This window comes from Notolabrus celidotus, chromosome 15 (assembly GCF_009762535.1).
Source record: "Notolabrus celidotus isolate fNotCel1 chromosome 15, fNotCel1.pri, whole genome shotgun sequence".
Lineage (NCBI taxonomy): Eukaryota > Metazoa > Chordata > Actinopteri > Labriformes > Labridae > Notolabrus > Notolabrus celidotus.
The window spans coordinates 16,924,269-16,949,413 of record NC_048286.1 but is presented as its reverse complement, the minus strand read 5'-3'; the positions used below and the strand labels follow the sequence as shown (position 1 = coordinate 16,949,413).

The 25,145-nt window shown below is 41.1% G+C and overlaps 2 protein-coding genes across 4 annotated transcripts; both read right to left on the bottom strand.

Moving 5' to 3' along the window:
- Nucleotides 1-229: 229 nt before the first annotated feature.
- Nucleotides 230-6,398, bottom strand: snorc (secondary ossification center associated regulator of chondrocyte maturation). The gene is made up of 3 exons (XM_034703897.1): nt 6,212-6,398; nt 864-1,028; nt 230-773 (listed from the first exon to the last, which is right to left on the bottom strand). Exons 1-3 carry the CDS (start codon nt 6,285-6,287, stop codon nt 664-666), a joined length of 351 nt encoding a protein of 116 aa, XP_034559788.1. The 5' UTR covers nt 6,288-6,398; the 3' UTR covers nt 230-663.
- A 2,133-nt stretch (nt 6,399-8,531) lies between these two features.
- gigyf2 (GRB10 interacting GYF protein 2) lies at nt 8,532-24,204 on the bottom strand. Of its 3 annotated transcripts, none has more exons than XM_034702432.1 (29): nt 23,862-24,204; nt 21,136-21,187; nt 20,788-20,947; nt 20,531-20,626; nt 20,163-20,271; nt 18,827-18,932; nt 18,690-18,730; nt 18,561-18,593; nt 18,323-18,427; nt 17,622-17,833; nt 17,378-17,516; nt 16,010-16,261; nt 15,717-15,886; nt 15,476-15,632; nt 15,204-15,370; nt 14,810-14,904; nt 14,426-14,554; nt 14,175-14,305; nt 13,950-14,050; nt 13,684-13,824; nt 13,410-13,568; nt 13,073-13,321; nt 12,869-12,991; nt 12,500-12,739; nt 11,194-11,396; nt 10,940-11,091; nt 10,643-10,836; nt 9,523-9,667; nt 8,532-9,433 (listed from the first exon to the last, which is right to left on the bottom strand). In XM_034702432.1, the coding sequence occupies exons 1-29, from the start codon at nt 23,962-23,964 to the stop codon at nt 9,366-9,368; spliced, it is 4,032 nt and encodes a 1,343-aa protein (XP_034558323.1). In that variant the 5' UTR covers nt 23,965-24,204; the 3' UTR covers nt 8,532-9,365. The 3 variants fall into 3 exon arrangements, with proteins under 3 accessions (XP_034558323.1, XP_034558321.1, XP_034558322.1); XM_034702430.1 differs by having other exon boundaries at nt 18,248-18,427; nt 23,862-24,150; XM_034702431.1 differs by lacking the exon at nt 23,862-24,204 and adding an exon at nt 23,453-23,532 and having other exon boundaries at nt 18,248-18,427.
- Nucleotides 24,205-25,145: the final 941 nt, after the last annotated feature.

The window sequence follows — 25,145 nt, the reverse complement described above, 5'->3', positions numbered from 1 at the left end:
ATTGAAAGTCTTGAATTAAATGGTTAGCAATGGAGTTAATAATGAGATTTAAAAAAATTGTATTGGGATCTTTTGGGCTCTGACACTTTTGGATTATTAAATATGCCCTGGGTCAAGTTGACCCAGGAACATTATTGCTGTTCCTGAGAAATGAACATAACAGGAGGTTTAATTAGTGTTACAACAAAACGCTTGATCAGTCACACTTGCAACCAAAAAAACTGTCTGTTTCAATGGTTGCAAGAAAAACTAGAACATGTTCATAGTACAAAGCAGTCGATCTGTGGTTTTTGTGTGGATAATGTTTTTCTTTTTAATAATCCTTTTTACTCAACATCATGCTGTTGTACTCATCATTGGCGCCAGTTTGCTTGTGATTATTGAGCTTCCCACCCTGAGCCTGCCATCAGAAGAAATTGGCGGCCATTTGAATATTGTCAAGGACAATGTGTTTACAGGAGTAAGTCTGCAAATAGTCTGTCAAGGGACCTGCCACACAGCAAAGCATAAGACACAACTCGTCTATAAAGAAGAAGGATATGTTCTGAGATGAGAGGCTTAGAAGAGAGAAATGTTAACATGCAATCACTCAAGGCCTATAAACACGCACACACATGCACACTCACAGACATACACACACACACAAGATTGGATGTATTCTCTCTAGGAGGCTGTGAACTTCCTGAGTGTGATGACGATGAGGGCGAGGAGGACAGACGCTCCCAGGAACACTGCTATGACGATGGCTGAGATGGCCCCAGGCCCCAGCACCCCTGAACACACACACATAGATAGAGTTTTTATTAATTCAATTACTGAATGCTAACACAGATACGTTGCCCTGAGTGCTTGCAGATTTTTACCTTCCTCCCAGTCCAGGGTGTGGGAGTGTGTGGAGTCCTCGTAGTTGTAGGTGAAGGTGAGTTCTGGCATGCCATGGAAAGGGGTTTTGGTGGTGACATCAATGGGCAGGTCTCCAGACGTGTCTTGGTTGTCCCTGGTCGGTGAGGCAGGGTCTGCATCTGCATCTGTTTATCAAGAAAATAAAAGAGTCTAACAATTAATGTTTCTTTTTAACACAGCAAATGAAGAAACGTAAACTTAATACCTGAGCTGACAAATACTGAATACTGTGCTGCACTGACGTACCACATGTTTTCTTAAAGCTGTAATTTCACTGATGAGGTGCACTGCTTTGGCTAATGGCTCTGTTTAATTTTCTGTTGCGGCCTTGAGCTTGAGCATACATGGCTCTGTCTGTAATGACTCCAATGGCCTCTCTGTCTCCACAGGTTAACGGCTCAGTCCTCCGCATAAGGATGTCTTTGTGGAGGATAAACATTTTGTCCCTTTGAGCTACTTGTAGCCTCTAATCATCTTCTTTTTCAACCAAGCTTGTTTACTGACAAAATAAATGCTTCAACCAAGGAGTAGATATTTTATGCTATCCCTCTGTTCTCTTTCCCATCTGAAATTGTCCTCTGACATTCCTCTCAACCGAGGATAGAGTTATCTTGAGACTTTTCACAACTCGACTGTAGCCAGAGAAACAAAGTCTCCTTCTAGCCCACTTTCTTGTTTCAGAACACAGCTTGTAAATCTTTGTCAGTAGAAATGCTCAGCTAAAGACTATCACCAAAACAACTGAGATAATTGTTTCCGTCGTCTCTCACTAAATGGCTGTGTAGTTTGTTTTAATGTACAGAAAAGTAGGGAAAATTTTGATCTACACCTCCCTTGAGTAAACAAACTCTTCACGCACAAGCCCACCCACTCACTGATTCACTTATCCTATCCTCAACTCCACACATACCAACAAAACCAAACTCCAAACATATTGCACTCAGGTTATTTAACACTGCATATTTACTTTGTAGCCTCTGACGCCCTCAGTAAACTATTTCACCCGTTTTTACATCTCTGCTGTCTTTTTGTTTCATTTTCAAACAGGACTGGTATCATTCTAGCTGATTGATCGGAAAACTCATAGAAAGGACTTTTTGCGTATGATATAATCTCTTGATTTGAATGTCAGCCTGTTAGCTTTGGTGTCTTGTAAATTGTGATGTGTTATTCTGATGCTGCTGTGTTGACTCTGAGTCGTGTGCAGCTTCCTGTCCTGAAGCTGGCTGGAGGTTTGGAGGCCCGGGCCTCCGTCCAGCTCAGCCATCAATGAGGCCTTCAGCCGAGGGCACAAAAGGCAGCTTGTGCGGTCACACAGGGCGGCAGGCTGCAACCAGTAACAACCGGCTAGGCCCAAAGCAGGCAGCGGCTGGGCTCTGGATGTCAAACAAACTTGTTTATTAAACAGTCCCTGTGTGTTAAAGGCTGTGCCTTCTGGACAGATTGATTTAATAAGAAGGCAAAAAATAAAAACGTAATGTTTTCCGTTGGTGTTTATTTCCACAAGGAGCCGTTTACTCAAGCTTGAAATTTTCTGTTTAATGGAATTAACATCATTGAAGCCTCAAGAAAACATACAGTTTCTGAGCTGACAGCGAGCTGCAGAGGATCCTATCCTGTGTTATCTGTTGTACCCTCATACATTCACCCTCAGCCCCCTTTAGACAAATTATTGTGGACCACTCCTACACAGCATTGTCACTTTCAACCTCACTTCTTATCAGTTACTCATAGCAGTCAGATTATAGCTATAGCTAGCTGTTTATTCATGTGTTTTAACTAACCTTTTCATCATAGACTGTCTATTAAAATGGATGTAGTCAGTTTGGATTTGGGTGATGCCAAAAGATGTACAGCTCCCACTGCTTACTGGCTGCAGTATAGGTCATAAAACTTGCCTTCGCCATTATTCCAGAGGGAACATTAGGCATTAGTTCTTTTGCTGATTTATGTCCAAGTGCTATTTTTTTTAGAAAATTAGTTTAAATTAATTATTTAATTTAAAGAAGACTGGGTATGATGACATGATGGACAGTTCTGTTGAAAAATGCAGGCTCCTGCAGTGTTCAGTATTGGATTAGCAGAGTAGAGGAGGGAAGGCGAGACAAAGTGTGGCAAACTCTAATGTTTGATCCCTGTTTGAATTGATACTTTGAATTTACCTTTAAACTGTCCAAATGTAACTTTTAGCAAATGATCATCTATCTATGCATTAATTTCAAGAACTGTCTATCCACTACTCCTTGCTGACTCTTTAAAGTCTTTATCCATGTCGAGGCCTAGACCACTGGGCCATCCACACCACCTGACTTACTTTTTTAACTGCTGATAAATAACTTTCAGTTGATAATTTCAATGTTTCATCAGCAATAGGCCTACTTTTGTCCCACTGTTTAAATTGTATGTTTTGTATTTTTTTTGTCACTATGTTACAACATGACTTTAAGCTTCTCCTACAGTTTATTGTTGTTGTTTTGTTTAATATTTGGACTGTGTTTATCTTTTTATTAGCAAAGTATTTTAGTGGTTTACCCATTATCTTTAATAAACTATTCCAACAGTGCACCAATCATTTTTATCTGCCAAGACACTCCAACTATTCATCCTTTCCTTGTAGCTGATTGGTTAAACTGTCCATTGTAGGTTACTTTAGCATGTATTTTAACATTTCATTTATAACTAAGCTAATATTCTAGTTATTTTGAGGTTTATCAACATAACTTTTGGCTAACGACTGCTGATTCATGAAGCTAACTTTTCTATTAGACTTTTTTTCCAGACATTTGTTTACTACTTTTAGTAAACTATTTTAACTTATTTTATTTTTAGATAGTTAGTTTTCATACAAGCTTCTCAGGAACACAAAGCAAATACAGCATATATAGACTGACTCAGGTCGGACATGTAAATCACAGAAAATTTACCAGATTAGCATCAAACTAAATTTTTATCCTATGTAGCTACTGAACTCCATCCTTCACACATGATGGTATTTCTGTAACTCATTTTTTAACTTATAACTTTTAAATATAGTTAGTGGAGTTGCTTTAACAAAGTTAATTACCTGGTACCCTTTTAGTATAAAAGTAGACTTTTCATGTCAGTCAAACTCCCTCTGACTTCACAAACAACCCCAGGCTCATAAAAAGGCTGGCTCACTCTACTGAGGGATGATTTCAGACTCTAAAAACACAGAAGGCCATTTGTTGGTTCATCAGGTCTCTTCGGTAAGGATTTCACACCAGCCAGAGAGATGACAAAGCGCATGGACGGGTGTGTGTGAAAAGCAACCTGGCTGAGCATTCAACACTGTGAGTGACGTAGCCCTGACAGGACAACGATGGTGTTATGTGTCCTTGCTTCACCCTCTCTCTTGATGGTCGCGTTTACCTTAACAAAATATTAGACAAAAGTGACCAGTGTGTTTCAGTCTGAAATAAGGAGAACAGGAATAGGGTTAAGTAGCCTGAATTAATCTCCAGGGCCCGGTTGTTTGAAGAGTCAAATCCGGATCATACTTTATACAAAATGTTATAATAGGGATACAGCAAAATACAAATAATGAATAACACATGTGAACTCCTTTAAAGTTAGTGTTTTTTTACCTTTAAAAAATCTCTCTTATTTTGTCACTGAATCAGCCCTTTGCAGTATAGTCCTGAGTTTTTTTTTAATCTAAACTATCCCAATACTACATTGAAGTTTTCAACAACACAAACTGGAGTTTTTATCTGTCAAAGAACAAGACTGTATCTGATTTTTTTGATACTGTTTAACTACCCATTTTCAAGATTTGGTTCAGTCCCATAGCTGAAACACGATCAAATTACTTTTGAAAACTTTGCTTTGGCCTTATTACAGCCATGAGTTAAATGGCCCATTTTCAGGAAGATCTATGAGAGAGTGTGTGTGAGTAATTATCACATTGTGTTGGGCGGTTTGTTTCATGCTGAGTCAAGCGTTGGGGCTGCTGGTCACGTTAGTTCAGTCACTCAGTGAATGCTGTGATCAAGACTGGTGGTACTACTCAAAAACATCATATACTGTAAATGAGAAACACATCATTCACTGCAGACAGAAACAGGCATATCAGAGACTTACTGTCAGACAAGCAGAGCACCACTTTCTTTGATAACAATTTATCTTGGCTGGGTTTAAACTCTGCTCTCAGTACATTTTCTAGATTTTTCTATTTGTCTAGATGAAAGAAAAAATATCTCCTGTCATGTCCCTCAGAAGACTAAACATGTTTCAGAAGTTTATGCCTAAGCCCTGTGAGGCATTCAAATGTGTTTTGCCTCAAAAGATATATTCAGAGAGCTTAAGGCATGTCATAGCACCTCAGTGTTAGAAGCCCTGACTTAGTGTTAGGCTCTGAGACATTTTTTTCTGTCACTGAAGGTTTTGAGCTCCAAGTTAAGGTGACATTTTTACAGGACAAGGAGGACATTGTTGACTTGGCATATATCTGTTGTCATCCAGCTGCTCTCTTGACCTTTGACCTCTGTGTCCAGAGCTGTTTCTCAGAGGAGTTTCAGAGACATTACAAAGGGGAAAAGAGGTAGGTGAAAGACGTACTAGTGAGTGCGTTAGTCAAAGTTAGCAGCTGTGATTGACGTGAATAGTTGCTACAGCACATAAAAAGTCCTCATCCTCACTTCCATCACTGAATTCTTACAGCGTATAGAGAATAAATCAAAGAGAAAATCGCTCAAATCAAAGTGTAGCAGGTTTGATGTGAGGCATCATGAAAGCAAGTGAGTCATCCCGTTTGTCAAAGAGCAGCTTTCACAGCTCTGAGAGCCTCAACAACTGCATCATTTACATCAGGCTGCAGACTCACACACCCTCACATACTCATTCATCCTGGCGTGTGGATGTACGTACGAGGGGGGAGTAGGGCAGAAATGACACATATATACACTCATATCTAGTCTGAATACCTACAGAGGATAAATGAGTCAATACTAAAGCAATGTGAGCTTACAATGTGTGGATGTTGAAAGAAAACCTTCAACCTAACCATCTGGAAATGTTTCACAAATTTAAAGACAGTGTAGGAAAAGATAAATTATTTTTTTCACGATGTGCTATCACCTTATTTGTTTCAGCGTACCACCTGTCACATCACACCTTTCATTTCAAACGTTGCAGCCAGATGTTTTCCTGTTAATCAAACCGTGGTCTCCCATGCTTTTTCCTCCAGTATTTCTTGTTCTATGTCCAATATGAAAAACTGTGATAACACTTGCGATGTTCCACACACAAATTACACAAAAATCACAACCACACTGTAGAGGAGATTTACCTGTGTGCACAAAGGCCACCATGAGGCTTAGGAGTGCCAGGAGGAGGAATCTGCAGATCCAGCTGCTGTGCACCATGGTGGCTGTGAGGAACAAGCTGCAGACAGAGCAGAGTCAAAGTCTTCAAGCAGTTACTTTAACGGAGTAACTGACCCCTGGAGAAGAGCGGGAGAAGAGTAGAGGGCAGCGCAGAAGAGGGAGAGAGGTAGGCAGCTGAGGGGTGAGAAGGGGTGGGACTGGGTGTGCACAGGACAGTGTGGACTTTGTGAGTACATTATCGCACGGCGACACCCTCTCCAAACTTCACCGGCCACACAGCACTGTGGGAGGGGGAAACATTCGTTAGCCGCTGACCTTGGCCAGGTCACTTTTGAAGGTAAGAAGTTGATACCCAAATCAGAATATTAGAGAGTAATGATAGAGGAAATATGAGTTAGAAAAGTACTAAAGCAGGATTTAGGTGTAATATATATGATACATCACAGTCCTGCATTTTTAAATTGAGGAGATTTTAACTTGTTTTGAAAGTCTTAATTTGATGCTGGGTTCTCTGCATGACCTACAAAAGCAAACCAGACTATGGAACAAGTTTGATCATTTCTATAGCGATACAGTCAGGTACTATAATTTCTGTCACCAGATTCCAATGAAGCGACATACTGTACATTTTGCAGACCAAAAATGGCTTTCTTTATATTTTCCATTTCATAGTTTTGCAGCCAGTTATTTTTATGATAGTTGAAGGAATCAGAGTGAGATCTTTCCAAAGAGCAATCTATACACACATGTTTTGGACAGGATGAGCAAAGATATAAAACATTCTGTGTTTCTTCCTTAAGCTGGATTACTGAATCATTAACAACAATATAAGGTTCCAAGATATACATTGCACATTATAAGTGATTGTTCCGGGTTGTATTATTGGATTGCTGATGAATCTGCGAAGAATCTGACTACTGATGACATTATAATGCATATTACATTATATTGTATAATTATCTTGCTATATCACATTATGTTATATTACATTATCATTGTTTACTTCAACTTACGGTCATATTATATACCCATATTTATTTATTATATTGCTTAATCTGTCATTACCAACAATAATCTCACCATGTCAACCTGTCACTACTGAAACATTTTTAATACTGCCTGTAATTACCACTATTTAATCCATTTGTAACATTGTATATATCTAAATTGTATTCTATCTTTATTATATATCTTTATTTTATTTTACTAATTGGAACTTTTTCTTGATTGTACTTATGTCTGGGTTGCTGCAACAACTGAATTTCAATAAAGTAATATCTTATCTTAATCATTACACTACCAGAATTTTAAAGTTGCACTCCATTTGTGCACTGAACCTTTAAGAAGTGTGGGGACCCCAAGGAGAAAGGTCAGAGTAATTCACTTTTTTTTCTTTGCAGGCAGCAAAAACTGACACATCTCACCAGATATAATTTCTAGTTGACTGTGAAATTGCTCTAGCAGTTTCATTCTTCAGGCGGTTTCAGATAGTCTGCCATTGCCAGCTATAAATGAGATATGGTCTAAAATAAGGATGCTGGTTGATGTGAAACCAGTGCATGCTACTGCAGTCTAGACTAACTCCTTCAGATGTGAAACTACAATGTGAAACTAGTGCTGACTATGTTAAAGTTTAATGGTCAAATAGAACGGGTGAAATGTTAAGTACAACTTAGGATGGGTAAAGTGTGAAGTGAATTGAATACTTTCAATTATTACTTAATAACCAGTTTCTCTTAAATGTGCAGACGATGACAGGAGAGGAAAACAGCTTTTCTTGGTCTGAGAATCAAGTCTAGAGTCATGTTAGGTAATGAGAAGTTGGCCAAGAAACAAAAGGTTAGGTAGTCTCCAATGAGGCATTTCTTTTAGAGAAAACACAGGCCAGATCTCACCTTCTTTTCCATTAACACACTCAGGCTTAGAAATGGGATGATGCTTTACAGTAAAATAAATCAGGTTTAGTTCTTCTATGGGTTTAAAAACCACTATGTAATTTTAAAATGCACTACCACCTTTATGTGACAAGATCAGTATAAAGTGAGGTGTTTTCTTTGAGTGAATGTTTTATATTTAACTAAGTTTCAGTTTGTTCACCTCTCATTCGCAGTCTTTTTTAGCTCATAAACACCAATGTTACTTCCTTTATGTTGTCTTTAACAGAAATATGTATAACCCTCTAATTTCTACATTACCATCTCTTCAGAGCATCCTTGTGAAATGTGATTTGGTGCAGTGTGAAGGCTGAATGCATGTGAATCAAATGAATTGTGCACATCAGCGTTGTTTCTCAATGGTTCAGACACAGCTGTGAACAGCCCACACATCAGACTGTTTTATTATTTCATACTGCAATAAAAAAGTATGACTCCAGCAGATCATTTTTCATATATTATAATACAGATGCAGAATTGAAAGTTTATTCTTTAAACAGCCTAGTATTTTACAAGAAATAGATAACTACTTGGAACTTTTGAACATGTCCTTAAAACAGGACATAAGAGGGCACGAATCCTTGGGCTCTACTTTGCCGTCCTTATCCATGAACACCCAGCAGAAAACAGGGAGGGGGAAGAGAGAGGGGAGGGGAGGGGGGCATGTGTGAAGAAGAAAAATTTCAATAAATAAAACAAAAACAATGGATATAATCTCTCTCACCTTTTTCCCATAATACCCCAACCACCCCACCCTTATATCCACACTTAAAAAAATCCCGTACAATGGAGGCCAAATTTGAAATTTGTTGTCACTGAATTCCTACAACAGGACATGACTGCTGCTGATGCTCAAAGCCTCTGCAGACACTTCCTGAAACTTTAGTTCATCACGTGGTCGCTCTCTTATCTGGTTGATGGTTCACTCGTTGGTTTGCTCCAGTACGCTTTGTCTTGAGGGTTTTTTGTCACACTATGGGTCGTTGAGCAGGAGTAAACCGCCTTCCTTGGACATTTTTTGACGCTTTAAAATTTATGAGGGATGACCAGCGTTTGTCTGAGAAACAGGAAACTAAAAATAAAAAGTTGTTGAGCAGTCAAGAGGGTTGTGGGAGGGGTTCAGGTAGAACAGCTGCTGTTCAAATCGGATACAGTCAGTTCGGGTTCGCTTGGCTGCAGTCCCTTAAAAGTCCTCCAATGTCTCTATCTCTCCCATATTCAATCGCTCAGATGCTGCATTCACAGAGAAACCTGGGAGATAAAAAGAGGAAGTTGTGATTAGTGGGTGAGATGTAGGAACTTGTGACAGGTTTTTGGAGCTGATAGGTATTATGTCTTACCTAGAAGGCTGGGGTCTGCTCGGACCATCTTCTGCTTCTTTTTCTTCTTCCCTGAGGTGACGGTCTCGAAGCGTTGCTGCTGCTGGCCACTTGTATGGTTGGACTGGTAGAGTGAAGACGATCCTGTTCCACCCCATACAGAGTCCTGGAGAAGAGAGAAGGAAGGATTTTAAAACAAGGGCTTCAACTGGAATAAAAATACTGTGCTGTGAAGCTGTGGTTTATAAAAGCCAAATGCAAATGTTACTGAAAGTCTAAATGTGGCTGTAAATGCACATCATGAATGAATGTGTGTGTGACCTGTGTCCGTAATTAAGGTCGTACGGGGTCATTGTCTATTTAAAAGGTAGGAACCTTTGTTGTGTGGTCAAGGGTTCCGCCCGGAAGGTTAAACAGTTTTTGTCTAACCTTCCGTGCCGATGTTCGTTTGTGATATGTTTGTATTGGACACTTTGGGAGCACAGAGCATGGAAAATAAACGGACCAGAAGTTCAATCTGCAAATAAGACTTGGACTTTAATTCATGAAGCACGGTAATTCCTAATGCGTCAAATAGGTATTCTAGGTGCAACTTTGGTTTTGCCTCTATAGTGGCACATGACATTTTGATAACATCAAACATACTAATTCAAGTCATTATGACAATCATGATGTAGATAAGAGGAGGGGGAATCCCAAAGCACTATTCATACATTGTATGTTTTCCAAACGGCACAGAAGATTGAAGCAGGCTCTCTATTTTTTACAGCTCTGAGTAGAGTGATTCTCTGGTACAAGTAAATGCATAAGACATGGGGGAAAATGCTGTGAATAAAACAAAAGCTAATATATCTGGCTTCAAATCTCTGACAGGTTTGAGCTTCACTCTCAGGACACAAGGCAGAGGAATAAGGTATTTAAGATCAGATCTAAAGGTGTGCTGCAGAACTTCATATACAGTATAATAGAGGCTACCCTTGAGAATTTGATCTGAAAACACCTGTTTTTGCATTGCGCAGGGGATAGATGTCTGGTCACTTAACAAGACTAGCATAGCTTTTTCAGGCTAAGTGCCGACAAAAGCACTTGTTGTCAACATGATGAGTGTGCAAGTCGCTGGTTCCACTTGAGTCTGGCTCACCTGCTGCTGTTTGAGGGCTTGTTGTTGGTTCTGCGGAGCTGCTTTCTGTTGATTCGCGTTCTGTTTGGCACGACGTTCCAGGAACTGCTTGGCAAAGTCTTTGGCCTCGGGAGTGTCCCCCAGATAGGCCCTGACGTAGTCGTGCACCTCATACGGAGAGTCCACTTCTTTCAGGAAGGATGCGAACGTTGGAACTGGCAAGGAGGCAAATGGAGAATATTTGTGAGTTTCCAGAAACGCTCCATCAATATATATGTGGGTGGCATGCCTTTGCAACACTTCTTTTTAAAGTCTCACCATCCAAGTTGTTGGCTGTGTTGAGGGTGTGCAGGGTTTGTTCACACCATTGCATGAAGGTGTCCTGCTGGCTCTTACTGACCCCTTGAAACAGTTTTAGCAGCTTCTCCTCCTCTTCTACTTTCTTATTGGCTCGCCCACTCACAGAGTTACTTTACATGGACGAACAAACGCAGGAGGAAGACAAAAGGCAGGTCAAGATTTGTGTCTTTCTAAGCTTTATTAGTGAAGTTTCAAACAGTGTTAAGAAATACCTCAGGTTGGCGTTGCCTTTGTTGTTCTTTTGCGTGTTGCCCTTCTTTGGTGGAGGCGGTTGCTGGACTGCTTCTTTTACAGCTTCATCCCAGAAGCCCATGTTGGAGTTTTGGGTGTCGCCCCAGATGCTGCTGGAGTCCGAGCCCCAGTTGGGGCAGCTGCTGGTGTTCACAGAGCCCCAGACTGAGTTACTCAGGGACGGCTGTGGCAAAAGAACGAGAGTGACACTGTTACACAGTTGTTCACAGGGCTAATCCGTTTTTCATCAACAGAGAAAAGTAAAGACTCACAACTGGAAAGCTTGAAATGGGGATGCTTTTTATCTGGGCTTTAAACATGACTGAAAACATGTATTAATGAATTCAGTTGCAGCTTTTTTTCCTGCTGATTGACAAACTGAGTTTTGATTGGGAAAAGAGATGTGAAAAACGGCAGGGCCTTTGAAACAAGACTGCTGAGAGTTAAATCAAGCAACCATTTTTAAGACTCCTCTTCCTAAAACTCCCAAATCAATTGAGCTTTGATGCACAAATGAAGTGATAACTGTAACAATATTCTAAAGATATTGAAAAGGGGAGGAGAGAGTTGGGGATGACATGCAGCAAATGGCCAATGGTGGCAGTAAAGCCCATGGCTGCAGCATTAAGCACTATGACCTTTGCATCTGGGCCATACTATGTTGAATAGTTGGGATCAGAAACTCACACACTCTGTGAACTGTCAGTGGGAACAGAACTACAGCCAACTAGGAAGCGAAGTGACTGAAGGAGGGAGCACAACAAATGCAGCCATGGCAACAATATTGAGCACGAAGCACAACCATGGATGGATGTCAGAAATGGAGGACCAATGTGGTGATTGGTGGCAACATCCGAGTGTGTGCAAAGCGTATTTGATAAAACATACCGCAGTCAAATTAACAAGAAGAGCTGAATCAATATTGCAATAGAAAGCTAAGCAATGGTTAGTGCCATGTTTGTTTACTCTAAAGTCACGTTTAGCCACAAAAGATTTCATGAGATTTCCAGATTCGAGAGTCAGGACTCTGGTTGCTGGTGGAGAGAATCTTTTTGTGTGGTGTGCTATGTCGGCAGCCTGGTTGCACACCACACACCACAGGAACTTTTAACTGTCATGTGCTCGGTCTCACATTTTCAAAATTAGTTAATATTGTAAAAAAATGTGTGCCAGGCTTCAGCTAAACCAAGCCCCCCCCCCCCCCCCGTGTGTCTTAAGTCTGGTGTAGAGTCAGATCTCAATCCACAGACTTTAGCCATTAAAGGTAGTATAATGTGGGACACGTACAGTTCTGGTTTGAGCACGGACTGGTTGGGCGACAGGGTGTTGTTGTGGCTGCTGCTGCTGCTGATCTTTCCTCTGTTTCATCAGCTGGGCTTCTTCCCTTTGAATCTCCAACAAAGATTTGGTCATAGCTGGCTGTTTGGCCACGCTACCCCAACCAGACAGCTTTGCCTGGGGCTGCTGAGCCTGCTGTAAGGCCTGCTGCTGCTGTAGCTTCAAGAGCTCCTGCTGCTGACGTCGCTGCTGTGGGGGTGAAGAGAAATACATTACTGGAATTAGTCAACAGAAACTACTCAAGAGTCACTGAAACATTTCAGTTGATGTAACACCAAGCTGTCTTGGAAATGGTTTTCCGGTGCTCCCTGTCTTTACCTCCTCCCGCGCTTGTCTTTCTCGCTCCTCTTCCAGCTTCTGGATCTCAGCCAGTGACAGGGCATTCTGATTCTGATTTATGGCGTTGGTTGACTGCTGGCCCCACTTTGAGGAGGATGGAAGCTGAAGAGGAAGGACAAGGTGTTTTTTTCGTCTGCATAAATACGTTTTCTATTTTTGCAGACTCATGTTGTGTGCCCTCACCTTCATCTGTGCAAGCTGCTGCTGCTGCTGTTGTTGCTGAAGTCTCCTGAGGGCCTCTTGTTGCTGCTGTCTCTGTCTCTGCAGCTCCTGCTGTCTTTGGGCCTCCAGCTCTCTCCTCTTTTGCTCCTCCTCTTGTTGCTGAGCCAGAGCGGCTGCCGCTGCAGCAGCTACCGCCTCTTCCTCTGCTCGCTTCTCCTCCTCACGCCTCCTCAATGCTTCAAGTTCCTCCTGCTTCCTGTGCTCCTCCTCCTGGTGATGCAGTAAACATCAAAATCTAGGGACACCTCTAAATAATGCAGAAGGGAGCGTAGGTACATTAAATGTTTTGTTAGCTCACCTGTTGGCGAATGAACTCCTCCCGTTTCTTTCTCTCCTCTTCCTCCCTCCTCCTCTCCTCTAATCTTCGGAGAGCTTCTTCTTGTGCCATTCTTTCTTCTTCCTCTTTTTGTCTGCGCTGTGCCTCTTCCAGCTCTCGCTGCCGTCTTAATGCCTCCTCCTAAAGATAGACCACACTTGATCAGTCTCAATCTCATAAAACAAAAGAGACTCACTTTAAAACAGCAGCTGAGAAGCTTCATGTTTGTCAGATGATTGATGTTCCGATGCTTCACCTGCTTTAGTCGTGCTAGCTCCTCTTCCTGCAAGCGTTTACGTTCCTCCTCTTGCCGAGCCCTCAGGACCTCTTCCAGCCGTTTCCTTTCCTCTTCCTCCCTTTTGGCCCTCATTTCTGCCTCACGTCTCTCTAGCTCCAACTGTCAAACAATCATATAAAAACAGTCATGATGTTTTGTTTTTTAACACATAAGACTTTATGACAAATTGAGACTTTTAGAGCCCCCATGAGGCAAAAAAGAATATGTGCAGAAGTGGGGTTTACCTTTGCAGCCTTTGATTTCTCTAACTGCTGCATTTGCTCGATGGTTGGAGCCTGTGCCATGGAGTCTATCGGTAAGTCCCACACGCTGCTGCCATCCCATGCTGTTGAGCATGAAACAATATGATGCATAAATCCTTTTATATCATGATGAGATATTTTATAGGTGGCGCTCGTGTAATTCAAAAGGAAAACAACTCAGCAGATTATTAAAGGGGGAAAACGTACTGCTTGGGGCAGCTTTTTGGAGGTTTGGTGTGCAGGAGGCCTGAGAGGACGGGTTCTGCATTTCCCACACAGAACCAGAGTCCGGTACAGACAGGGACCGGGTAACAGGAGGTAGGAGGCTCTCAGACGCTCTGAAAAATACAAGAAAGGAACCTTTTTCAAAAAACTGTCTTTACATGTTTGATGTATGAGCACTAAAGCACAGGTCCAGATGTATTTAATAGAAGGGTGATGCAGTCATTGCTATTGACCTTATCTTGAGAGCCTGGTATTGCTGTAGAAGCAGGTTGATCTGCTGTTGGTGTTGCTGCTGCTGTTGTAGAGGAGCGGAGTTAAGAGCTGCGGCTTTCTGCTGGGCCAGAGCCTGAGCATACTGCTGCCTGAAGAGTGGAGAACAAATTCAGAAAAAACACAAGAGGGAGTCAGTGAAAGACATGTTACTGTGATTTACTGTGTTTTAATGGTTGTTTATAAAATTCTGTGGTAGAGGCTTATTTAGATTGTAATGCAGAAATTACATTTACAACTAATTCCCTCCTAAAATTCAGGAAGTGAAGTCACTTACAGGTGTGTGCATTAGGATGTGTTTAAAACATTTAAACACAAAATAAGTATGAGTGATCTAGCTGACATACCTTAGGAGGTATTGATACTGGAGCTGCTGTAACTGGTATAGATTGAGAGCAGTGAGCTCCTGCTGCCTCTTCAACCTCTCTTGATCACCATCGCCCTGCATTACAGAGAACAGACACCATGCATTTTAACAGTTGGTCTTTGAAACAGGCTTTTTCATACACAACTGAGGCTGTGATTACCACTGGAAAATTCCTCTTCATTACAAATCAAAACAAAAGCATTTCTTTCTCTCATAAAACTTCTACATGACAACATCTTAGTGGTAAAAGAGTGGACAGGCACACCACCTAGAGGTTAGAGTTAGTAATTGCCTTGTAACCAGTGACTAGTACTAATCACAAAGCAGAACTTTGGACATATGCAATTACACAGGTCACTTTTAAAAACACACACCTGTAGAGGTGGAGGTGCCGGGCCTGGAGTGAATGGTACCCTCCCCCATATCTTCATAATCTCTCCAAGTGCCTGAAACACTTCGTCGCAACCTCTTTTGACTAAGAGAGACATGGTGAAGTAACCAGCCTGGAACCACTCAGCCATCTCCTGGTTACTGAAAGGACCTGAGTGAGCACATGGAGAGAATGAGTAAATTCAGGGACAACACTGGAGTTAAAAAATGAAATAAAATCAGAGTTCATAGCATGTGAGACATCTTCTACTCTCACCCTGTATTTCCCCTTGTGGGTCTTTGTAAAACCACTTGAGAGCAGCCTCATGGGTGAGCGGCAGACCTGCAGGTTTGGGCTTCTCTGAAGCCTTTAATGTGAGTCTGTCATCATCTGTCACACCATCCTGTAGGTATGCCACCATTTTTTCTGCCTCCTGGGGAACAAATGCAGAGAAACAGTTGAAGAGCAACTCTCCATTCCCTAAAAGATTTTTTATGGCCAAAGTTAATTCATTTACCTGCTCAAAGTGTTTCAATCCCTCATCTTCATCTGTGTCATGTGGCACAGCTGTGGGCCTGCCAATAGGTGCCAGTATACTTGGGAAGGGCAAAGGATTGTTCATTGCCACAGGAACTTCCCTGGGCTTTGGCTGTGGTAGCTGGACAGTGGGCGATGGAGCAGACACTTCTGTAGAGTACAGTAAAAGAGAAAGTAGGTATCAGAAGGATTTCTATGTGCATAAACAGTATACACAGAAAACTGCTGGCTAAAAACTCTGATAGACAGGGAAATTGAAGACTCAAGCCCCACCTGTACGTGTGGTTGAAATGTGTGTCATGGGTAGGTTCTCGAGCATGCTGTTAGACATGGGGATGTGCAGGGGGACTTTGCAGGGCTCTGGCGGGAGCTCCAGGGGTGGCTGCCGTTCAGCCGGCCTCTCAGACGCTTGTGTTCGGCGGGGCTGACATGGTGAAAGAGACTGCGTAGGAGCCGGGGGTTCTGAGACTTGGGGAGCAACAGGTGCAGCAACAGCTGGGGCCTCCTCTGAAATTCTAAGCAGCTCTAAAAAGACAGATAACATTCAAAAGAATGCCATTGGGTTGCAAAAACCAGGGTCTTGCCCTAGGTGACTGACAAGTTCTGTTGACATGCAGATTGCAAGTGGTGCCCAAAGCTCATTTCACAAATACTTCCAACTTGAAAGTTGCAGCTAAATTTGGAAGTCATCTTGCATACGAATACTTGAATCACCAGTACTTTGTGTCTTGTTGTTTTCTTTGATGTTCCTAAATTAAAATGGCAGGAATTTCTCAGCTACACATGGACTGTTATGTTTTCTTTACTTGTTGTATGTCTGTTTGTCATCTTTGTTTTCTTTTGTAAAAAAAAAAAGTGCTCACTTGAGAATGTATTGTATAAATCTATCCTTAACTCAAATAAAACACAGGAATTGGCTAATGTTTTACAAATGTGATCGAATGTTACTAAATTTAAAAAGTTGTTACTCAGGTGTTGCTGTGCAAGAGACTAAATCAGTTTCAGTGGTGCTTTCTGTACACTCAACCATCAAACCACAAAGTAGAAAAGGCAAAAATCAAACAATGTAGAAAATCCTATAAAAAACAGAATTCAAGAACAAAGTTTATCTGACTTCAAATCCATGCCTGTGTGCCCGTCATCATGCTTGGTGATCATAGATGCACCATTTCAAGTTTGGAGCAAGGGGGAGAGCAGTAGTTCTTGTGTGAAGTAAAGACTGAGTGAGAAATAAAACAGCATCTTATTCTTTTTCTGCAATGTATTCTATAGTAACAAAAGAAACATGGGAGCACTGCTGTAGAACCATGTGGGATTTTTTGGGGGGGGGGGGGGGGGGGGGGGGGGGGGTCCCAGTCAGTGGTTAGTTGCTACTTCTTCACCATAGCTGCACACAATTACCGAGGGACACACAGTTACAGATACCACAATGCACTCCTTGTGGATCAAGTAAAAAGCTTGAGAAATTACGTTTTCTTTCTAATCCTACTCATTCTTACTTTGAAGAATCTGTGTTTACAGCATGTATTTGGTGGATGCTTTTTATTCAAAGGTGACTTACAGGAAATAAATCTACTTTATAAAATAAGTATAACTGCCTCAAGTTCCATGACGAGGAATGAAATCCATTAAATGACAAACCTTTTCGCTCGGCCGGTGTTTCCATTTCTTTGGTCTCCTTGGGTAGACTGTCCTCCTCTTCTTCCAGGCCCTCTTCACACTCTTCCAATGGTCTGAAGTCAAGCTCTGCCTCCTCCAGGATTGGCTCCTTGGAGGATTTCTACATACACGACGAAGTGCCCATTTAGTAACACACATAGGCAACATTTTTAATTAACTGATAAACTACATAATTTTAAGTCTTTATAATTCGGCCTCATCTTACCTTGAGTGACAGAAAGGCTCCTGATGAGTCAAAGGTGCCCGCCTCTTCATCGGCGTCCTCCAGACACCACTCTGGCAGGCTATCCCTCTCGTCCTCCAGGCTGCCACTGCCCGATCGTGGCCTCCTGTAGCCCCGCTCGTCTTCTCTTGCATCAAATGGGAAACGGCGCCGCTGATCTGGGTGTTCCCGCCACCCTGCTGACCGAGGCGCATCTGTGGAAAACTAGCTCAATTAAACGCTGTCTCATGAATTACATATTTTCATCAAAGTTGGACAGCAAATTTTGGGGCCACCAACTCAACTAAGTGCACCGAAAGCATGTTTCTTGTAGCATGGGAATCAGAATGAGAAGTTAAAAAGCTCTGTATGTTTGTCCTTCATTCAAAGTAACAAACCAGAATGAAGAACAAAAAGTCGAGCTGAACTATACCCCTCCATTCAAATAGGTTTGATAGAAACACTTAAATGTGATTGTGCTACAATGAAGTAACCACTGATATGCAGTAGCTTGTAGAGACAGGATGTACAAACCCCCTGACACCGTACACATCTTTATCAATGATTGACAAATGATTGATCAAAGATAGTGCTGGATGTACTGCTAGTGTTTGCAGTGCACAGCCCACCTGGGCTTGGGGGGCACCATTGATCACTGTCGCGTCGAGGACCCGCCAGGCGCCAGCCCCCATCATCATCCTCACCATTCTGCTCATCCCGAAGAGAACGCCAGTTCTCACTCTCTGAACGTATGAAGTCATGCTTCCTCGGCAGGCCCACCGTCCCCACATCTTCATAATTTCCACGGACTGCAAAGAGTAAGGGTTGGAGGTTAAATGTCACTTATTGTAAAGACAGATACGCAAACTTGCTTCATGCTGTCAATACATGAAAAATCTGGACAGCTTTTCAATGATTGGATTTGTGTTAAAACCCACTTACTGTGATTCATCTGAAAATGTCCGGGAGCAGCCTCTGAAGGGTTCACAGAGCAACAAGTAGATAGGTCAGAGCGTTTGCCAATAAATATGTCATGTATTGATTATTTGCGCATCAATATTTAACACTAACCTGGTTCTTTTCGACCTGGCTTTTCAAACCTTCTGTCTCCCCTGGTGAGAAAACCCCATGTTGTGTAAAGACAAAACAAAAAGATCAGTAATTGCTAATTCTGAAAATCTGTAAAGCAACCTAAATTCCTCCTATACCTTTCTTCCCAGCTTTGGGAGCGATGCATCTCCCTGCCTCCACGGCCAAAACCTTCCACATCATCAAAACTTCTTTGGTAAAACCCTCCGTCTCCTCTTCCCCGACCTGAAAGAAATCACAGGTTTCAATGCCGTTGATAATACAACCTAAACAGGCTTAGGTGAGGGACTGGAAATGTAAAACTCACACAGCATGGCTCTAACTTTGGAATGCTAAGTTAAATGTCCCCATGCCTTCTCCTCAAATGCTCACACATTGCTGATGTGCTCCCATCAAAAGCAAGGTTCGGTTAACTCATCTTGCAAGCAGCCCTTTCTTTGCAGCATTGAAGCAAATGCTCTCGGACTTCAGAAATTTTACGACACGATGGTGTTGCATCAGCCACCACCATGTTGCTATGTTTAGTTTACCTGTCACTTCCCGGTTGCTGTTTAGCATGTGCTATACTGTGCAAAGACAGTAAGGATGCAAGATGTCTCACTCTTCAGCAATTCAACTAAGGAAAACAGTCTCATGTCTGTGCACAGCATGAAAACATGTGCGATAACTCCACAAAGACTCATTGACTATCAAATTAGTCGGTGACAAATATTGTTGTTGACTCTTGTAGACTATGTCGACAAATTGTTGCACTCCTACTACCCACTATCTACAGCTCACACACATTTATAACTGAGCTACCATCATCTATTTCATTCATCTGTTGAGGCATGATGCCGTACTTTCCCTTTACTTTTTATCAAGATGATGTACAAGAACTAGCTCTCCTTGTTTCCCATTTCTTTTTCAGCCTTGCATTTGAAAGGTATTATCCCGTAAATGGTTGTTGTGATCTTTCATATTCCTTCATTGTTTGTCAAACTACTGAAAACAATATTTTGCATGGCTGTTAGCAACAGATTATTACCTCAGGGTTCTTTTTGATTATAACAAAAGCCCCTATATACATGACATGACTCTGCAAATGACTTTCAGTGTGAGAGACTCAGAAAAACGTAATCAAGTACTTCAAATGAAGAACTGTGAACGTCAATGTTAAAGTCAACTCAGTTAATTTGAAACACTGAGAAACCAGCGACACTGAACTACACTAAACACTCTTCAAACACAGGATACAGCTTTAATTGTTTGTATAGAGGTGTGCAGTCCAGATCTTTCATTATATCCCTTGTCTCAAACTCTGGCCAAATTGGTGTTGTTCTTAAAGACAACTCAACATTATGCAGCTATGACTTTTGAAACTACATAGATAGAAATACTAAACTGCCAAACTAAATCCTCATTTGTTATTGTTTGTTATAAATTAGTCTGGCATGATCATTGATAATTTCTTACCTCGACCTCTTGAGGTACTTCGGCCTCTTGCTGCCCCTGCTATGGGACCGCCTCCTCGCCCTGTCAGCCGAAGTACAGCTGCACTGTTTACAGACATGGAAAAATTTCTCTGCAAATACAAACAGGAGGAAGAGAGAGAGGAGTAGGGGGAGGTCAGCTCTCTTCTTTGCATCAACAACTTATTGGGTAGTCTTGTGCAAAATGTATTGATTAAAAAAGTGTTTTAATATGAGAAATATCAATAAGATGACAATATATGGCACACTTAGGTATGAATTTTACTTTGGTCTGGATGATATGACAGAGTATTTCTGATATTGCAACTTCTCAGCAAGATAAGGAACTGATACCATGGCAAGAAATCCTACCTGTTCCTCCTCTGTAAATGACACGAGTGCCAGAGGTGGCAAGGGCTCCTCTTGCAATATGGGCAGGAACTCCTTATCGTGTAGGTCTATAGGTATCTGAAGGAGAGAAATACACAAAAACAAGCTTCACTGTTATTATGTATGAGGCCTTAAAGAAAAAAAAGATGTAAATAAGTTTTCCTCATTGACAACTAGTGTGAAAGTCATAATGACTACAATTGAGCATTAACAGATGCAGACATAACAGGCCAACAAACCTTGTTATCCTTTACATAAAGTGCTAACATTTCTTCTCTCCCGTAGCGATAGTCTGCAAGTTTATACTTTGGCAATGCAGGTGAGAGGGGTGGAGAGGCAACCGCACAGCCGCCTCCACCACCACTGCTGCCGCCACCCCCTCCAGACAGGGCACGGAGCCTGGGGAGAGAGAGGACAGTATAAGCACAATGGACAGAGGAAAGAGGGGGTGAAACTGAAACCAAGTTAGCAAATGGCATGTCACAACATGTATAGACAAGATGCACTTAGCTAAAACAGAAAACCAGTTTCACAACCTACAAATTATTTCCTTCAGTTTAATCTTTAATGTTTGTCAGGTCATTTACCATTCTGGTCCAAAGTTAAGTGTCTGGGTTTCGGCCATTCTTCCTTGAAGTTCTACAAACACGAAAAAAGGAGGAAAACAATGAGTCAGAAAGCTATAGTATAACAGTGCAACTTCTAAAGATCACAGCTATGTAGCAGATAAGTAAACAATACACCATCCAACTTGAACATAAATGTAACACTTGATATATTATCTTCTCTATGTTGGCTTTTGGCATAACACACATTCAGAAATAGTTCATTGGTCTAATATTTTCATTTTGTGCCTGTAGGATTTGGAAATATAACTCCTGGTAAATCTCACCTGAATGAACAATATGTTCATTCCTGTGTTTGACTGTTTTACTTTTGTAAAAAAAAAAACCACACATGTACACATACCAGGGCTGGGAGCATTGGTTTGTTACCAGTTATGTGTCAGAACTTACTTCAAGATAAATTTAACTATTTCTCTAACTCGAACACACTAAAAATCAATTCCTATCTAAGTATACATTATTTAGGGGTGTAACGATTCATCTACTACATCGATGTATCAATTTATATTCCTATGATCCGACTACATTGATCTGTGCTCGGAAAGTTTGCCTTGCAGACGACATATCGATCTAACATCGTTTTAAAAGGTAATTAATCGATTGTATTGATACTAGGAAATAATGCATTGGATTTAAGCACGGCAGACTTTATATGGATGGTTTTTTTTGCACTTTTGATGATAAAGACATTAAACTTAGCTCAATTCAGGCTGCCTGGCTGTGACGTCAGCGCCACACGCCAGGATGGCAGAAGAGAAGCCGGCTGTTTGTAGGATATGTAAAGGTCAAGTGAAGTACCACAGCAACACGACAAATCTATCCAACCACCTACTAAGGGGCCATGGGATTTCACACAACATTTAAATCCATAATTAAGTTAGACCTGATTCCCTTATAAGAAACAACAGGAATCTAGGACTGTCCAGTATCAAGGTTTTTATTCCACAGTCACAATGGTGGAATTTTTTTGCTAAAAAGTTACTGAATCGATTTCAAGTCACTGAATCGTTTCGGATCGCATCGTTCTTAATGAACCAATATCGTCCTTTAATTGTATCGGCGACCACGAATCATGATACGAATCAAATCGTTGTTAAAAAGAATCATTACACCCCTAATATTACTGCATAACCCACTTTATGAAATTATATTATTAATTGTGAATAATATAACTTAGGAAAAAAACTACTTGTAGTTTTGTCACTCGCTTCAATATATTCCTACTCCTTAGGATTTAAAGCCCATCCCATAACCACACAGGGAGTGTACAGTTTCAATCTGCTAAAGCTATTTTAGGAAGTCTCCCAGCCTTCAAGAAGAGTGTGTCAGACACCTGTAATTGACAACGTAGGTTCACTTGACTTTAACAAGTAAACATAAATAACGATGATTGTTCTTGGTTGTTTATAAGGGTGTTTCTACTGTCAATACTTCCCCGTATACCCTAAAAGAATGGATTTAAAGTGTTGAATGCCCCTCAAACACGGGCACAAAGGGCGACACTGCGCTCACAATATCACTGACCATATGGAAGCAGGGTAAAGCCACGTGTAAGTTTCTGGTCGTCAGTGCATTAAATACATGATAACCATCGTGGAGGGAACTGTCCTCTATGTATGGGACATCAGTGTTATTACAAATATTAAAACGTGGAAACTGAACGACAGAAATGAGTTAACATGACGTTATAACTCGTTTGAAAGGATTATATATACACAAAATCAACGACGGAGTCTGTTCACAACTCACACTTATATTAATTTGATGATTTCATACCTTGGTATTTGACGTGTTTTAAGTGTAGTGGAGTAATTGAAGTGAAAAAAATGAGCATTACATTATGTTTCTGTAAAGATATGCTATGATACGTTTGGTCCAAAGTGTAACGTTATCGTGAATTTAAGAGAAGAGTACGAAAAACTTAGCTCCCCAATATAAAAACCGACAATCACTGTTGTTGTAAATCATCCTGACTTCTGTGATTCGGCATTATTTTAAAAAAGTTGTTATGCAGCTAACACAACTGTCAGTCATCAACATTAGAGAAGCTAATGCATGAAGGTAACCAGTCAAATAACCAAACAACGTAAGGATTTTTAGCTCAGAACATAAATCTAGTAACACATTTTCTAATACTTCCATCCTGACAGTTGTAGATGTCCTAAAAGAGGACTAGTTAAAGTTCCCTTTGCTCCATACTGGGATATTACCAGGTAGCCAAAGCTGGTTTAGCTAGCTCGTTAGCTAGAAACACCAGCTAACAGCGTTTAAAACAAACCTTGCTCAGTCGTGCCTGTCACCTTTGAATATACACCAACACATGATATGAGGCTAATTGAGTTTACTAAATGGAAAGACATATTGTCATAAATTATTCATGACAAGTGGCAGAAGTTAATCCCTCTCCCCAGCACTTGTGGCTAGCACGCTAACAGGTTGGGTAACTAGCTTACACGCGGCCTTCTAGCAGCCAACAACATTTCCTTGTCAACACATCCCGCATTACACAGACCCGGACCCGCACTCAGAAACACTGGAGTCCGATGCTGCAAGGCCACATAAACATGGTGGTTTAACAACTGTCCCAGCCCCCCCCCCCAGCTCTTCAGAATATGTCTCTCTGACGTGGCACTTTGCTTAAACATGCCCTTTTTCTTTGCTAGGGTATTAAACTTTGGCTGTCTTACCTCTGCTTGTTCTGACAGCACAAGGTTTGTATGCGAGTTGTGTGGCTCTCTCTGGGCTCTCTCTCTCTCTCCGTTTTCCACAAGATGGCTGAGTGTGGGTCATGTGACAACTGATAAAACCCGTATGAATAGCGTACAAAGATATGCTGACTCCTGTATGCACTAACAGCGAGTAGAGTATACTGTATTAACCAGGTAATGTGAGCCTGTAGTGTTCTTGTGTTGAGGTATAAGGGTAATGTCACGTGTGATGGCGTTTAATTCAAGCAGGTTTTACTTTTACTGCACATTCGCAGAGGACTTGACCATACGGACTCTAATAACTACGGTGGCCCTGAAGGACAAAACAAATTGACAAAAGATGAAACATTTTTACAAAGTTGGAGACAAATTCACATATTGGAAAACATTTTTACATTTTATAAAATAAAATTACATTAGCAAACACTTAACCATGGCCAAAACAAATTTACATTTCAGAAAACAAATTTACAAAAAATAAATAAATAAAAAATAAACACTTTTACAAGCGGGGAGACAATTTTACAAACAACAGGACACTTTTACCATTCCTGAAACAAATTTATATGGAAGTGATCCAGTACCAAACGGAGTACCAGTACCACTCCGTTTGGTTTCTCTCCATCCAAATATAACTTAATGACCTTTGTCTAATGTACAAACTAATTCATGATCAGGCCCCACCACCACTTAAACAATGTGTTTTACTCTGTAGGAACAATCTTAGGGAGACCAGGGCATCAGCAAGAGGAGACTCTCTCCGTTTTCCACAAGATGGCTGAGTGTGGGTCATGTGACAACTGATAAAACCCGTATGAATAGCGTACAAAGATATGCTGACTCCTGTATGCACTAACAGCGAGTAGAGTATACTGTATTAACCAGGTAATGTGAGCCTGTAGTGTTCTTGTGTTGAGGTATAAGGGTAATGTCACGTGTGATGGCGTTTAATTCAAGCAGGTTTTACTTTTACTGCACATTCGCAGAGGACTTGACCATACGGACTCTAATAACTACGGTGGCCCTGAAGGACAAAACAAATTGACAAAAGATGAAACATTTTTACAAAGTTGGAGACAAATTCACATATTGGAAAACATTTTTACATTTTATAAAATAAAATTACATTAGCAAACACTTAACCATGGCCAAAACAAATTTACATTTCAGAAAACAAATTTACAAAAAATAAATAAATAAAAAATAAACACTTTTACAAGCGGGGAGACAATTTTACAAACAACAGGACACTTTTACCATTCC